The sequence below is a fragment of the Crocuta crocuta genome, unplaced genomic scaffold (assembly GCF_008692635.1).
Source record: "Crocuta crocuta isolate KB4526 unplaced genomic scaffold, BGI_CrCroc_1.0 scaffold433, whole genome shotgun sequence".
NCBI lineage: Eukaryota > Metazoa > Chordata > Mammalia > Carnivora > Hyaenidae > Crocuta > Crocuta crocuta.
In genome coordinates, this window is record NW_027530001.1 from 1,785,355 (window position 1) to 1,801,814 (window position 16,460).

Consider the following 16,460-nt stretch of genomic DNA (forward strand, 5'->3'; position numbering starts at 1 on the left):
AGTGTTCTTTGTATTAAAAAAAAAAAAACCAGCTATTGTGAGAAGGGTGGCTGTGAGCTCTGAGATATTTTTCTCTGGTGGCAGGATCCAGCTAATTTGCTCAAACACAGCAGTCCTTTGATAATTTAACCAATACCTTTCTGTGAAGCACCTACTTTCTGAGACTCATTGGACCAGTGTGAGGAATGGCGGAGAGCACAGGTCACAGGTGCAAGATGCAACATAATTCTAGACGTGAGAAACGTGCAGTGGAGGCAACAGTGAAGAAGGCAAATCGCTGTATGCTATGTGTGAAAAAGGCTGTAAGTATTGTTGGAGTTTGGGGAACGATGAATGCAGCTTAGAGTGACTGAGGTGGTGGCACGAAGGAGACAGGACTTGATCAGGCCTTTGAGGAGTAAGCAGGAAGTCTGGGGGAGCACCTGAGCAAAGACGCGGGGCTGCGGGTTTTCTGGGGCTAGCTGGTGTAGACAGGACACCACCCTGATAGAGCACGAAGTCTGTGTTGGGATACCCTGGAAGAATGGGCCATCAGAAGAAATGGATGTTTATGCAGCAGTGCCTGTAAAGGCCGGCAGAGCACACAGATCTCCAGCCAGGCATCTGGATGGCCAGGTGGGAGGCGGCTGCCATACTGATGATGAGGCCTGGGCCCGGGCTCTCAGAGAGGGGCATGGGCATTGTTAGAACCAGCTGGGAAGTGCATGCGTCTCTGATGGGGCTCTGAGTCTCTTTTGGCATGAAGTTGATTGGATCCCATGGGTATTAAATCCATGACCTGGGCCTCATTAGCACAGGTCCCTCTCATTGGAGCTAACCAGCATGGGTGCTGATCTTAATATGTTGCTATTTTTGTTGCTAGAGACTGAAAGAAGTGTATCGTTTCTATATGCTTTTTCTACATTATTTTTTTGGACATATAAGTATTTTTAAAATTTTTATTAAAAACATTTATTAAAAACATTTTAATTTATTTTGGGCAGGGAGAGAGAATGCCAAGCAGGCTCTGCACTATGAGCACAGAGCCTGATGCGGGGCTCAAACTATCGAACCGTGAGATCACGACCTGAGCTGATATTCAGGAATAGGCTGCTTAATCTGGCCATGTGTAGCAACATGGATGGAGCTTGAGGGTGTTATGCTGAGTGAAATAAGTCAGGCAGAGGAGGACGGATACCATATGTTTTCATGTATAAGAGGATTGGGAGGAACTTAACGGAGGACCGTGGGGGAGAAGAAGGGGAAAAATAGTGGGGGAGAGGGAGGGAGGCAAACCATGAGAGACTCTTGAATGCCGAGAACAAACTGAGGGCTGATGGGGGCGTGATGGGCATAGAGGAGGGCACTTGTGGGGATGAGCACTGGGTGTTTTATGGGAACCAACTTGACAGTAAACTATTTAAAAAAAAAGAATAGGCTGCTTAACCGAGTGAGCCACCCATGCACCCCAGAAAACATAAGTATTTTGATAAAATGCCTTGCCATTCATATTTTTCTTTTCCTTATTATGTAGTAATTTGGTCTGGCCTTAGGGCCAAGAGGTCTGAGATAAATGCTCTTAGAGGGAATTTCTGAAGAATTCTATGAAATAATAGATTTCTCTTGTTCACAGATTAACGGAAAATACTCCAATCCAAATATGTAAGAACTTGAAAACATTCATATACATTTCCTCAAATGCTAACTTTCAGCTTTCACACATTCGCCATCCCACAGACAACACTGCTTGGCTGTAAAACACACAGTAAAGTGAAAAGGTGGAAACTATTTCATTTACTTGAAAGTCTGTAATTAACTGGCTGACTGCCAAAATCCACTTTAGTTTGTTCCTTGATGACATAGCCAATGAGAACAAATGAGCCATAGGGAGATAGGTTTGGGATGGCGCAGAGAATTATTTTTTTAAATTAAGGATTTAGTCATTGGGTTTTGACTGGGTGTTTCTGGCTTACTTTAAATCTTTTCATATTCTGAATGTACTTGTTTGATAAAGTTTTAATTTGCTTTAAAAGAACACATGAATCAAAGTTAAATATTAAAGTACCTGGAGTTTTTTAAAACAATATTTTAAAAAATGAACAAATCAAATCTTGATTTAAACTCAACTAATCACTTTGACAGCATAAGGCATCTGGGAGCCCAAACAGCAGGTAAGAGCTACACACTGATCTGCATATGCATGAGAAAGAAGGGCAGGAACAGGTGTGTGGGGTTATGGTGATGGGGTGGAAACTGTCAAAAGCACCTAATGACATTAGTACCAGCTTGAGTAGGAAAGTTTTGCAGCTATAAATAGGTTCCATGGGACAACAACCCATAGTCAGTATCATAAGATGAGAATCAATAACCATAGGACTAAGAGGAGCTATTAACATTCTCACTAAATTACATGGTGGGAAAAATGGAGGCAAATGGTGCTGTGTCAGTCAACAAATCAAAAATCCTCTTCCCTTTGGGAACATGAAGCAGCAACAGCAGCTGCGTTCACTGCAAAACAGGTAAGCATGGCATGGTACTTAAGGGTGTGGACTTCGGTGCCACAGAATGGTTGTGGACAATGGTTCAAATGGTGGCTCTATCACTTAATAATCTTGTCACCTCAAACAATTTAGTTAACTTGTGTTGGAGGTGACTATAACAAGAGAATTGTTATATGATTTAAAGTTTATTTACTTTGAGAGTGAGAGCATGCACACTCCTGAGCAGGAGAGGGGCAGAGAGAGAGAATGGGAGAGAGAATCCCCAGCTGGCTCCGTGCTGTCAGTGCAGAGTGAGACACAGAGCTCGATCTCAGGGAGGGCAAGATCATGACCTGAGCTGAAATCAAGAGTCAGACATTTAACCACTGAGCCACTCAGGCACCTATTAAATGGTTTAAACTAGTTGCCCTTTGAGATGCACATCAAATGGTGCATCACAAATAAAGATGTTCCAGATGTGTTTATTAAATAAATAAATAAATAAATAAATAAATAAATCACCACAAACCAAGCAGAAGCCAGGGATACAAGGGAGCTGCCCAGTAACACTTTCTTGACCAGCTAATGCCAGCACAGCTGTATTGCTTGACACATACCGATTTGAAAATGTGTTCTTTACAGGGCTCTTCTTGATTTGGTGTAGTAAGTGTAGACCGGAGAAGTGACAGAACAGGAAGTTGTTTTCTGGGAGAAGGAAGGCTTTTGAAAATAGTAAAGCTCTGCTTTTTCCCCCAAGTTAGAGGCATACTTGCATACTCCCATTTTAACTCATCTCCAGGATCTTCCATTCAGGGTGCCAAGTGGTTTATTGGCTTAAATATACCATTTCCTACATTCTCAGAAGTTAGCACACATTCTGCAGTGCAGTTACTATAGAATATACAGTTATCTTACACCTAGTACCTGGAGTTCATTAGTACTTGAATTCAGGAAGCAAAAACTGAGCTTTTTAACCATTAGGCTCTGCTTTCTATTCTTCCTTTTTCCTACTGGCTTAGCACAAAAGGGTTTATTTCTCACTCATATCACAATATACACAGATCAAACTGGTCTCCTTGGTGGTTCTTCCCCAGGTGGAGATTCGGGGACCCATGTTCCTTCCATGTTCAGACATTGTTGCCTTAAATTTGTGGTCCCTACGTTTGCTACAAAAGAGAGCCTCTGCCTACTTTAGATAAGTTCATTCACATATTTCACTCAAAGCAAAAGAAGAAAGCAAGGCAAAAAAATCGAATTTTGCCCCTAATAATGCCTGTAGCTCCAAAGAGCAGCAGGTATGGTACATCCTCTGACCACGGGCCCTAGACTCAGATGGTCTTGGTTGAGTCACTGTCTCCCAAGGTCGCATGCAGCCCTGGACACAGCAGGTCTGCAGTTACATTTGCTGAATTTAGTAAACGAAAAATAATAATACCAAAACATCCTGAATTTGTCCTTTATTAGACGTGCGGTTTTTCTTAGGATGCATTCTTACTCTGCCAATTTTCTACTCTCCCTTGAGGATCATTTTAAGGAAAAGGGCCAGAAGGATAAAAAGGAATACTGACCAATGCAAGAAATACAGCTTGTAAACATGGTAAAGGGTGGATTATTTAAAAGCAACCCTTTGTTATGGTTTCATGGATGGCCAGGTGCCTGATGAATGGTATGAAAAGAACTATGAGAACTTCATTAAGACCAATATGAACTAGGAGAGTCTGCTTTACAGTAACATCCCAGCCAATCACACCTCCCATTGTCTGTGTCCTGGTGTATTTTCTTTACCGCACTGACTCAGGGCTCGCCCATGTGACTTGTGGCTGCAAATGGGACATCAGCAAAGATGATGCAAGCAAAGGCTTGAAAAATGCTCCTGCACTGGAGCTCGGGAGGCTGTCCTGAGATCACCAAACGGTAAAGAAGACCAGGATGAAAGACCACATGAAGGTACAGCTGACCCATCAGCTCAGCGCAGCTGCAGAAGTAAGCCCAAGTGAGACCAGCCAAAAAACTGATTAGCCAACCCACAGAGTCCTAAGAAATAATAAACTGTTACTACTTCAGAGCACTAACTTTTAGGGTGTCTTATTATGAAGCAAAGGTGACCTAAACCAATAAACCAAAAATCCCAAAGTAATAAACCAAATCCTGAAGCTTTAAAAAATGCAATCCAATCTAGAGTGGCAAGGTCTGATTCACATCTTAAGTGTTGGTCACTTGGTGATAGCAAGAAGCAGGGATTACTCCACGTGGCAGAGATGGGGATTCTCCGCCCCTCCCCCACAATCCCTCTGATTTTCATTGTAGGTAAATAATTATTATCTCTTAGCTCACTCCCTCCCTCCTTTCTCTGTAAGCAGAAAAATGTTAGCTGTCTCACAAAGTTTGCATTCTTCAGACAAAGTACATATTTAAGAAAAGCTCATGTTTTACAAGCTACCAACCATCAACAGCCAACTATCTTGGGCCCTAATGTCATTAAAATAACACTTCAGAGGGAACAAAGAGCTGCTTTTTATTTGATTATATAATGATAGTTCTCTTTCTTTTTGGTTGATAGAAAGGAAAAAGACTTTAGTTGAAATGACGCTTGATCTACAGCAGCTAAAATTCTGAGCAACTGATCCAATGAACGGAGACTTGAGGGCAGGGACCGAAGGATCAAGAAGCACTGGTAATTGGGGGTTTATTGCCGCTCGAAGAAGGGGATTGACAAAGTTCACGCCTGCGATCCTGGGGCTGATGCTCCTGAGGCTCCTGGTCACAGTATACTTTGGTCCTCGGCGCTACTTAGCAACGCCAGCTCAGGCTGAAGCTGACAAGTCACTGGGAAAAAATTGCTCATCCAGAGCTTCCTGCTATTGGCAATCCCACTCAGAATGGGCTAACTTCTTTGCCCTGAAGGGATTACTGTTCTTAGTACAGCTCCATCTTATTTTTGGACTGACCTCTTCCTAAAGCTCTTTATGTGAAGAGGAAAATTAAAGCTTCACGATCAAAAGCATTCCCTATACTAAAGATACATACAAATAATCATAACTTTCATTTCCAGTCTCTCGTTCTTCCTAGCCAGGGAGAGTCCTTCTCTGATGAACACAGTGAAGAAGAACATAACAGCCTACCCAAGCTCATCCTTTTTATAGTCTCAGCAGAGACCATTTGCTATTTCAGTTGATCCTAAAAAGTGGCGTATTCATCATGAAAAATCTGAGGGAAGCTTGACGAATTGGAGCAGCAAACAGCATCTGTTACCACATAAATCAGCTCAGATACAGTAAAGATATCGTTTACCTTCCAGATTCTCTTGAGATCTCTATACCAACCGGTAGGTGGATGTAGTTTCCTGACTGGAGGAATATCCACAGTTGATGCAAAATTCTAGGAGAGCACGGAGTAGCAGTGGAAGTATAACTGTATCTCAGTGACCCTCCCTAATGCCAAAGAGGTGATTTCTTGCTAAGAAACAGTCCTTTTGTAATGTGCCAAGCTAGATAGCTCTGCAGCTGGCCACTAAGACATTTCTTTGGCAATTACTTTGTAATGTATTAATGGCTCCCAGGGTACAGTTCTTTACCTCATGCTAAAAATCACCTCAAACCAGGCCATCTTGTTTTGCTGACTTCATGAAATGGCCTCTTAAGTAATGGTTTGGGGCATTCCAGCCAGACTCATATTTGCAATTTTACTCTCAAATTTTAAAAGTGAGGTACACTTGGTTGGCTTCTGTGTTGCCTCACTCACTCATTTATTCATGAGCCCTCACTGTGCACTGATTTCTGTGAAAGGCGACTAAAGACATAAAAGATGTATGTTCTGGCCCCACAAAAGCTTATAGTCCAAGTGCCCAGTCAATGTGCCTCTGAAGTGAAAAAAAAGGACAAAAACAATGTTTAGGACAGCAATAATGACAGTGCCAGGTGGTTTTTTTTTCTCCTTCACCTTAACCATCTCCCTTTCCTTACCTTGCTCTGATGGGTTGAGATCCCAGTCTGGGTCCCAGAGCACTACCATTTCCAGGAGAATTCTTTCTGGCTAATGCTGGAGATATAGAAGTTGTTCTTTGAGGCACCTGAAAGAAAACCAGAATTCAGAAATATTTTCTATAAAATAGCTCCCACAGGCTCCTACTTGAAAAGCAACCTAACCCTTTCCTAAAATTTACCAGGAGTTACAGAAAGAGGCAAGCAATAGTGTTCATTTTTCAAAGAGATATTTAACTCCCTAAACACAATCAAATGAAAAGCACTGGCTGAGGCACATTCAGCAATCACAAAGGAGTATGGTCTTTAACTATAAAAACAAATTAAAAAGGAGACCAAGCTAATTGCTTTGATTCCCTGGGCTAAAATAACTGATCTCCTTTGCTTGTGTAAGAATGGTGGGTATCAGAATTTCTTTGGAGGTACCATTAACTCAGTGGATCATTGGAAACTGCCTCAGATGAGAGTCATCCAGAGAAGCTGAGCTCCCACCACAACTGATAAACAGGAAAGGAAATTATGACATCTGGGGAGAAACTAGGGTATCAGGCTAGAACTTGGGACATAAGTAAGCCACATGTTGCTGGGCTCAGGGAAACTACTTCAGTAGATACTAGATGTTTCCACTTCCTATTCAACTTGCAATCGCAAATTAGAAACAACCCCTAAACACTGTGCTTTGGAAGGCCCATTTGCAAATGTAACACAAAACAGGATGAATATTGAAAATACTGGCAGCGTCTTCAAAAAGAATATGTGTGTATCATCAGACACAGAGTAGGAACATGTATCATTATTAGCTTATCTGACGAGGGCCTCTGGTTGGAATTCAAGTATGCCTCATTTCATTAAATATTTTTTTCATGAAATCAAATATTGTAGGTGTACTAAAGGGGTCCAGCATGAGGGAAGAGTATTTCGTAATACTGTATGAAAGTGAGCAGGAAATGAAAATGTAGATACCCCGTGACAGCTAGATGGGTTAAACATTTGTCAGGTGCTGCCATTTTCATTCATTACTTGGGGCTCTTTTATTTATCAATTTTATTTTTTGAAATGTAATTTATTGTCAAAGTGGCTTCCATACAACACCCAGTGCTCATCCCAACAAGTGCTCTCCTCAATGCTTTGGGCCCTTTTAAAGTGGGTTTGTGTTTTGCACTAGATATTTTAAAAATGTGCTTTGTTATAATAGTATTGGTTAATATATTAAATGATATTACCATTAATATAAGTTTTGTTGGTTATTATAATGCATTTTAAGATAATGACCTGGGAAGATGAGTTAGTGTGACGAGGCAGAATGGCCAAATCAGGGTTCCCACCTACTCATATTAAATATTCCTTTTGTAAACTTCAATAGTTGTAGAGAAGAAAGAGTCTAATTATTAAAACTAAATCTTTGTATGGACGTAAAATTGTCTCTTAGAGTTATACATGGATGCCTGCATGTTTTCAGAGAGTGGACCACTCACCTCCATTTTCAGTTTTTTTGGCTCTCATGTCACTTCTCTGCTTGTCCTATTTTCCATATTGGACTTTGCTCCCTAACTAACCTTTTTGATGGCATCTTGGCTTTTACAAAAGGAGAGCACCCACAGAAAAGCCATAATCAGTGACTTTCATATCCAAAATCATGGAAATCCTGTTATCCTTTTGAGTAAAAGATGAAGAAGAATATTTGAAGATCATTGGGTAAAAAGTATTTTTTCCTGGAATCAACAATGGCACTGATCTTTGGAAATTGTGGGACATTCCATTTGTCGTAGATTCTATACTGAGTTCAATAGGAAGGGGACTTCTGAACCAGGAAGAATCTGATGTAGACATTTCTCCAGTATTTTGAAATACTTTCAGGATGTCTGTGGTGAGATACATGGCCACATTTCATGATAGTTTTGGAATGAGTAACAACTGGTATAGGTAAAAACAGAAGAAACCAATGGCAGGATTATTCTGTCTGGTGGATGGCTAGTCATTTCACTCTACAGTTTTATTCTCAGGAATTAAATTATGACCTGGGCTAGAAGGAGCTTTCCTTAAACAGCCAGTTTTAAGAGCAATACTATCTTCTGAACACCTGCAATTTGATTTCACATTATGTTATTATTAAAAGTTGGGATAAGTCAATTTTCTACTTTTTGCTTGGAAGTTTTCAGTTTGTCTAGATGTAGATTCAGTCATCGATGAAAATATCCACTATTCTATACCTCTCTCTCTTTTTAAAGTAAGCTATATTCCCAATGTGGGACTTCAACTCATGACTCTGAGATCAAGAGCTGCATGCTCTAATGAGTTAGCCAGCCAGGTGCCCCCATTATTCTATTTCTTAATATGGATGTAAAATAATAGTTTAGAATGCTTGAGGTTGAAAGTTCTAATTTTGGAGACAGGATAGATGTTTCCAAGTCAATCTATATGAGACTCCATTTCTCGGGAAATGAAGGTCAGAAGTGATAAATGATAATCCATTTCTTAGCTTGGGAATGAGGAGTGATGAAAACAAACATGAGAAGGGGCAGTGCTTTGGCATTCTCATGCTCCTCATTACCATAAAAGGTCTGGAATAGAGGCAATAATAGTAATAAAAAACAATGATGACAATCACAGTAATGATGACAAAAGCATGCTGCACTGTTACCTTTGGTGGAATGTCTTCTTCCTGTCGTAACCAAGAGCTTCGGTCAAACTTCTCAATGCGGGTGGGGAGAGGAGGGTTTTCAGAGGTGGGATCCGAGTTCTGGCGCGGCATCTCAACACGGTGAGAGGTCACGTTCAGAGCCTCTTGAAACCCAGAGAGGCCCTTGGTGGGCTGCTCGTGCACTGACTGGGAGGCGGTCAAGGCAGGTCCCTGGGATTTCACAGCTACCAGATGTGGAATCTAAGCATCAAACCAACATTAGGGCAAAATGATTAGAAGAAAAAGTACATCAGCCAGTACCTCATTCAGTGGAAGGGAAAATAAAACTTTAGGGAGTACAAAGAGGCCATCACAGCTATACTTTTAGAAGCTCTTCCCAATTTCCCATTTACAGCCATGTGTAGGGCTGAACCAGGGTGCCTGGCAAAAGTTAAGTAATTTACTGGGGACTGCTAAGAAGTCAGTGAAATGAGTGTGGTGACAACAATAGCAATTTTCAGTGAACATTTACTGACCAGCAATATAATATATTAAAAACTTTTCTAACATTATAAACTTCCTCCTTCAACACCCTTAACTTTGACATTAGCAAGTACTTTGTACAACAAGAATTGCTCCAGATATCTTAATTCTTAAGAACTCATTAAATCCACCATGAGGTAGACACAATTATTTCATCGTTTTACACGTGAGGATGGAAGGTCTAGAGAGGTTAAGTAACAACCTAGATCTCACAACTAATAGGTGCTGGAGCCTGGACTGGAACCCACACATACCTCATGATCCATACACCTAACTCTATGTTATCCTGTTTTCTGGTAAGCTGACTCTTACCCCCCACCACATTATGTATTGCTCCACACCAAGAGGTTTCTTTTCGAGTTGTAGATCACATAATTTGCATTGATATTGTCCATGCATGGAAGACATGCCTTCTTTTGGTAGAAATGTGTCTCTTTTATTAATAGATAAATAAATAAATAAATANAAAAAAGCATATTTTAAAAATAGAGCACAAAACCACAAACCTACTTCAAAAGAGTTTTCAAAGACATTTGGGTAAAACCAGCTGCATTATTACCTTTATTTTTCATAAAATTCCATATTTTGTTTCACTTCATATTTTATTTTTAGTATTTACAACTTAAGAAGTCCTCTAAAACATCCAGAAACGTCTCCCAGAGTGGAGTACCTTTTTTCTTTTTTAAATAGGTTACCACAGTGGCTCTCGAGTCCTAGGGTGCATAGAAGCCCCCAGGGGGCTTGTTAAACCACAGACTGCCAGGCCCCCGCAGAAGGTCTGAGGCAGACCCAGGAAATTACATTTCTACCAGGTTCTTGGGTGACGCTGATGCTCATGGTCCAGTGACCACCCTTTGGAAAACACTGGCTTAGAAGACACAACTTTATCCAAGTTCATTTATTTTTTCTGGTTAAAGGTCATACAAAATTCCAATGAACAAAAGATAATAGTTTATATAATAAAGAGGTATATACACACACACACACATATACACACACAAATATATACATGACTATAAGCTGGGTAATTATACCTGAAAGTATGCCTGCTCCTACCTTGCAGACACTCCCATGGGTCCCAGAGAGGCCAATTGACTTTGTGGTTGGCTCAAAGTTAAGGATGGTATCTTTCTTCTTTCTCACCCCTTCCCCCTACCCTTCGAATCCAGTGAGTCCTCCTCTATTTCTACAGATTCTGTATTAAGGGCCATTGTTTCACTGGTCCTATGTGTGAATCCAAGTTACAATCCCCTGTTGCTTTAGTACGCGTCATCACACACGGTATTGAAATGGCTGACGGAACAATGGGAAGAGGTACCTGGGGATCGACTGGTCTGAGCATGGGAGGTGTCCGAGCAGGCTGAACCCCACTGATACTGAAGGACTCCGACCTTGGGGGCAGGTTGGGGTCAGATATTCTGTTGGCAACCTTGTGAGGCATGGCAGGTGAACTCTGCCGGTTGAGCCTTGACCGCTCTTCTACCTGGAAGCAAAAAACAAACAAACAAACAAAAACCCAAAGAAAATAAAAAGGTGCTTCAATGGATACAGATGGATAGAAACTGATTTGCTTCCTAATAAGGATTATCTGTTGTCTCCTGCACAGCCATTTTTGTGTCCCTTTAATCAATTTGTTTTAAGGAGCCAAAACTCTTCATACCTGTTCTGCATCAAGAACTTTTATTTAAAAAGCTCTTTTCTGTCAGAGTAAACACTAAAAACAAACAAACAAAAAAAACCCACAGAGCACCTAAGCTATCATCCTTCTGGTATCCAGTTATCTTGTACTGTTTCAGTTAGCTGGGAATTTGGGACCCATTTAAAAGTTTATCTCGCAATGATTGGATATTGTCTTGCTGACTGGTCACAAAGCCATGGCATCAGTGAGGGAGACAAGAGTGAACACTAAGATTGCTCAGGAACAGGGGCGCCTGGGTGGCTCAGTCGTTTGACTCTCTGACTTTAGCTCAGGTCATGACTTCACAGTTTGTGAGTTCGAGCCCTCATCGGTCTCTATGCTGACAGCTCAGAGCCTGGAGCCTGCTTCAGATTCTCTGTTTCCCTCTCTCTCTGCCCTTCCTCTGATCACACTCTGTCTATCTTTCTAAAGAATAAACAAACATTAAAAAAAAAAGATTGCTTGGGCACAACAGAAAACTGCTTTGCGCTGACTCATGGGAGAAGAGAAGACCACTAATGCTGCGTTTCCTCACAGGCCCAACTGATAAGCAAGGGGGTGTTTCAGGCTCTCCCTTAATGGGCTGGACTGTCTTCANTTTCATTAGCCTCACCCCGTTCCTTTTGCCCTTGAGGTCTTATCCCTGGAGCAGCTCCGCCCTAGCCTCTTCAGACCCTCTTTGGTCTGAAATATGAAATGTCATTAATTATAGTTCAGAGAAAATCCTCAAAGTCTAGTTCAGGTGAATGTTATGCTTCAACCAGAATAGAACTGGAGCCAATCAATTTTTTCTTAATGTTAATTAGCATGAAATACAATAAATAATAATGTTTAAAAAAGCATATTTTAAAAATAGAGCACAAAACCACAAACCTACTTCAAAAGAGTTTTCAAAGACATTTGGGTAAAACCAGCTGCATTATTACCTTTATTTTTCATAAAATTCCATATTTTGTTTCACTTCATATTTTATTTTTAGTATTTACAACTTAAGAAGTCCTCTAAAACATCCAGAAACGTCTCCCAGAGTGGAGTACCTTTTTTCTTTTTTAAATAGGTTACCACAGTGGCTCTCGAGTCCTAGGGTGCATAGAAGCCCCCAGGGGGCTTGTTAAACCACAGACTGCCAGGCCCCCGCAGAAGGTCTGAGGCAGACCCAGGAAATTACATTTCTACCAGGTTCTTGGGTGACGCTGATGCTCATGGTCCAGTGACCACCCTTTGGAAAACACTGGCTTAGAAGACACAACTTTATCCAAGTTCATTTATTTTTTCTGGTTAAAGGTCATACAAAATTCCAATGAACAAAAGATAATAGTTTATATAATAAAGAGGTACACACACACACACACACACACACACACACAAATATATACATGACTATAAGCTGGGTAATTATACCTGAAAGTATGCCTGCTCCTACCTTGCAGACACTCCCATGGGTCCCAGAGAGGCCAATTGACTTTGTGGTTGGCTCAAAGTTAAGGATGGTATTTTTCTTCTTTCTCACCCCTTCCCCCTACCCTTCAAATCCAGTGAGTCCTCTATTTCTACAGATTCTGTATTAAGGGCCATTGTTTCACTGGTCCTATGTGTGAATCCAAGTTACAATCCCCTGTTGCTTTAGTACGCGTCATCACACACAGTATTGAAATGGCTGACAGAACAATGGGAAGAGGTACCTGGGGATCGACTGGTCTGAGCATGGGAGGTGTCCGAGCAGGCTGAACCCCACTGATACTGAAGGACTCCGACCTTGGGGGCAGGTTGGGGTCAGATATTCTGTTGGCAACCTTGTGAGGCATGGCAGGTGAACTCTGCCGGTTGAGCCTTGACCGCTCTTCTACCTGGAAGCAAAAAACAAACAAACAAACAAAAACCCAAAGAAAATAAAAAGGTGCTTCAATGGATACAGATGGATAGAAACTGATTTGCTTCCTAATAAGGATTATCTGTTGTCTCCTGCACAGCCATTTTTGTGTCCCTTTAATCAATTTGTTTTAAGGAGCCAAAACTCTTCATACCTGTTCTGCATCAAGAACTTTTATTTAAAAAGCTCTTTTCTGTCAGAGTAAACACTAAAAACAAACAAACAAAAAAAACCCACAGAGCACCTAAGCTATCATCCTTCTGGTATCCAGTTATCTTGTACTGTTTCAGTTAGCTGGGAATTTGGGACCCATTTAAAAGTTTATCTCGCAATGATTGGATATTGTCTTGCTGACTGGTCACAAAGCCATGGCATCAGTGAGGGAGACAAGAGTGAACACTAAGATTGCTCAGGAACAGGGGCGCCTGGGTGGCTCAGTCGTTTGACTCTCTGACTTTAGCTCAGGTCATGACTTCACAGTTTGTGAGTTCGAGCCCTCATCGGTCTCTATGCTGACAGCTCAGAGCCTGGAGCCTGCTTCAGATTCTCTGTTTCCCTCTCTCTCTGCCCTTCCTCTGATCACACTCTGTCTATCTTTCTAAAGAATAAACAAACATTAAAAAAAAAAGATTGCTTGGGCACAACAGAAAACTGCTTTGCGCTGACTCATGGGAGAAGAGAAGACCACTAATGCTGCGTTTCCTCACAGGCCCAACTGATAAGCAAGGGGGTGTTTCAGGCTCTCCCTTAATGGGCTGGACTGTCTTCAACAGAGTTCTTGTATCATTTCTCTCTTTTCCTCTTTAGGATCCTTTCTTTTCACTTGTCTCCCTGCTCCCTAAATACATCTTTCCATTTCCAGCCGGCACTGCACTGCCTTACTCTCCACCCTCCTCCCTGTTTGTCCAACTGTGGCATTCATTCTTGCTTCTCCCCGTCTTCTCTCCTGGCCTCCAATCCTTTCTCTTTTGTGGCCACTTCATTTCCCTTTCCTGCTGAGTCTCTCTCAACCCAAAGCAGATAATTGATCAGAAATGTTTCATCAAAAAGGCTCAGAGTCCAAGGGAATGCCCTTTTAATAAAGGTAAGGTTCCCCTCAGGACATGTCTGTAGCAGACAGACTGTCACAGAGGAGATTTCCAAATGGAAATTTAGATAAACAAGATGTTGGGGTGGCTGGTTGCTCAGTTGATTAAGTGTCCAATTCTTGGTCTCGGCTCAGCTCATGATCTCACAGTTTCATGTGCTGTCAGCACAGAGCCTGCTTGGGATTCTCTCTCTCCCGCTTTCTGTCCCTCCTATGCTCGTGCTGTCTCTGTCTCTCTCAAGATAAATAATCTTATAAAAAAAGATAAAGAAGATGTTAAGAACTCTGACGAGTTCAAAAGGGTCTAGGACTTTCAGATCCATCTTATCCTGTCCTTTATTTCGTTAGGATCGATTTGACAGCTATATTTTCCAAACCTCCGGGGCAGTGCACCCACCCTGACGACTCTTCAGTGTGAGCCTTAATTCTCTTCTGCTGACTCACCGATGAGTGTTCCAAGTGTCTGTTGCAGAAGCCACACGCAGGTCAAGATACATTTGAATGGTGCTCTTTACTCATTTTGCTGCCTGATTTAAAATTAAAATTTTTTCAAAAGAGCTATTCTTCCCCTTCCTTCTTATTTCATTATGAATCTTTCTAGAGGCAGACTCAGTCTCATATACTGAATAAGTCCTTTTTTTTAAACTGTCATATTAATTGCAAATATTTTAACATAAGAAGATATGCTGCAGAACAGAAAACCATCCCCCCCCACCTCTACTTAGGGATAACTTAACATGTCCTCTCCCACCATGGCTGTGCAGGGGACATACAAATGGCATCCAGTTGACTTTGGTTTTGCAATTCCATGTCCTAGAAGCTTACCACATACCAAACGAGGTTAGGTATAAAAAGCCAGATGTAGAAACCAGAACATGTATACTTTGTGTATGCATGTGTACAAAGTATTACAGCGGCAATAATTATTTGGCTATTGCACTGAGCAAAAGAAAAGAATAAAGCCAGTTTTGAGCTGAGATCATAAAGAAGACAAGGTCCCATGAAGACAGTCATAGATAAACTGAGAGAAAGGCACACAATGTATTGCTTTTCTAAATACCAGACTCCTTGAAAAAGAAGTGACCATTTCCAGGCCACTGAAATTGGTCAAATATTATTTTTTCGTATTTCCACAGAAGATCATTAATAGATAAATCACATGTATGAGCACCCCTTACTGTCCAAACTCCCCCTGTCCATATAACTTATTGCAGTCTGAGCTAAGGAACCAAAGAGATTCAGACGCATTTTCAGAGAAATACCTGGCTATCCAATCCATGGCCACCTGTTACCTGACAGTCAGGAACCAAATATATTCAGAGAATGGGGAATACTTGCCATTATTTTTACTTTTTAACTATAAAATACAATCCGTTTTAAACACACATGTAGAGGCAGCACATTAAAAACAGCAGTTGAAAAAGTTTGCCTTGTGGGGATGGAGTTGAAAAAGACTCCATCTTGAACAAAGAAACCATTTTTGAGATAAAAAATTCTTTTGGCAATAGCCCGCAGCAAAGTTCCAGTAAAGGAGGTATTGTCACCACAGGCCATATGGGTCATAGAGCTACCATGGGAAGTGAAAAGGGTGGAAAGTGAGGTGCTGATTTTCACAGGCAGTTAATGGGTTTGATTGGTCATGTGTAAATATTATGAATGTACTTCTAGTAAAATTTCCTATGCCTTCTATCAATTGGTTTACACACTAAATCCTACCATTCGTCTGTGTCAACTTGTACCATTCTAGAATATATGACATAAGTAATTTATGGTTATATTTTCAAACTATTTCAAGATGATTCAATTTGGTAAAATTGCTTGGGTTGGAGCTTGTCCAAAGAAATCGGAAAATCTATGAGAAAGGTGTAACAATGAGTCATCTGGCTATGTACTTTGTCTCAAGAGAACATTGTCCTAAAGTTTTTAGGAAGATAATGTTGTCCACTGCTTTTGCACCAAAGGAACAGCATTAGCATGGATACTGGAGCAAAAAATCAAACATCCTGATACCAGACAAAGGAGAAGCTGGGTAGTGTATTTGGGTGCAGGACCCTGCTGATCATTTTGATACTGGACAAAGGCCTGTCTCCTGATTCGCCACATCTTATTTCTACTAAGTGATAAGGAGATGGATATGCTAGTGAGACAAATAAAGTTTTTTTTTTTTTGCACAGAATAAGGATATTTGTGATTAAACAATGGGGTATGATGGAGATATGTTTT

At 41.0% G+C, this 16,460-nt stretch overlaps 1 protein-coding gene across 1 annotated transcript in view; it reads right to left on the reverse strand.

Annotated features, from left to right (window-relative positions):
• The window catches only part of TNIK (TRAF2 and NCK interacting kinase), a 396,954-nt gene that overhangs the window by 57,679 nt on the left and 322,815 nt on the right, over positions 1 to 16,460 (reverse strand). The window contains exons 16-18 of the mRNA XM_077763673.1: positions 12,963 to 13,127; positions 9,081 to 9,320; positions 6,422 to 6,528 (exon numbers count right to left, since the gene is read on the reverse strand). Of these exons, the coding sequence (XP_077619799.1) occupies positions 6,422 to 6,528; positions 9,081 to 9,320; positions 12,963 to 13,127 (512 nt within the window). The remainder of the gene's footprint in view (positions 1 to 6,421; positions 6,529 to 9,080; positions 9,321 to 12,962; positions 13,128 to 16,460) is intronic.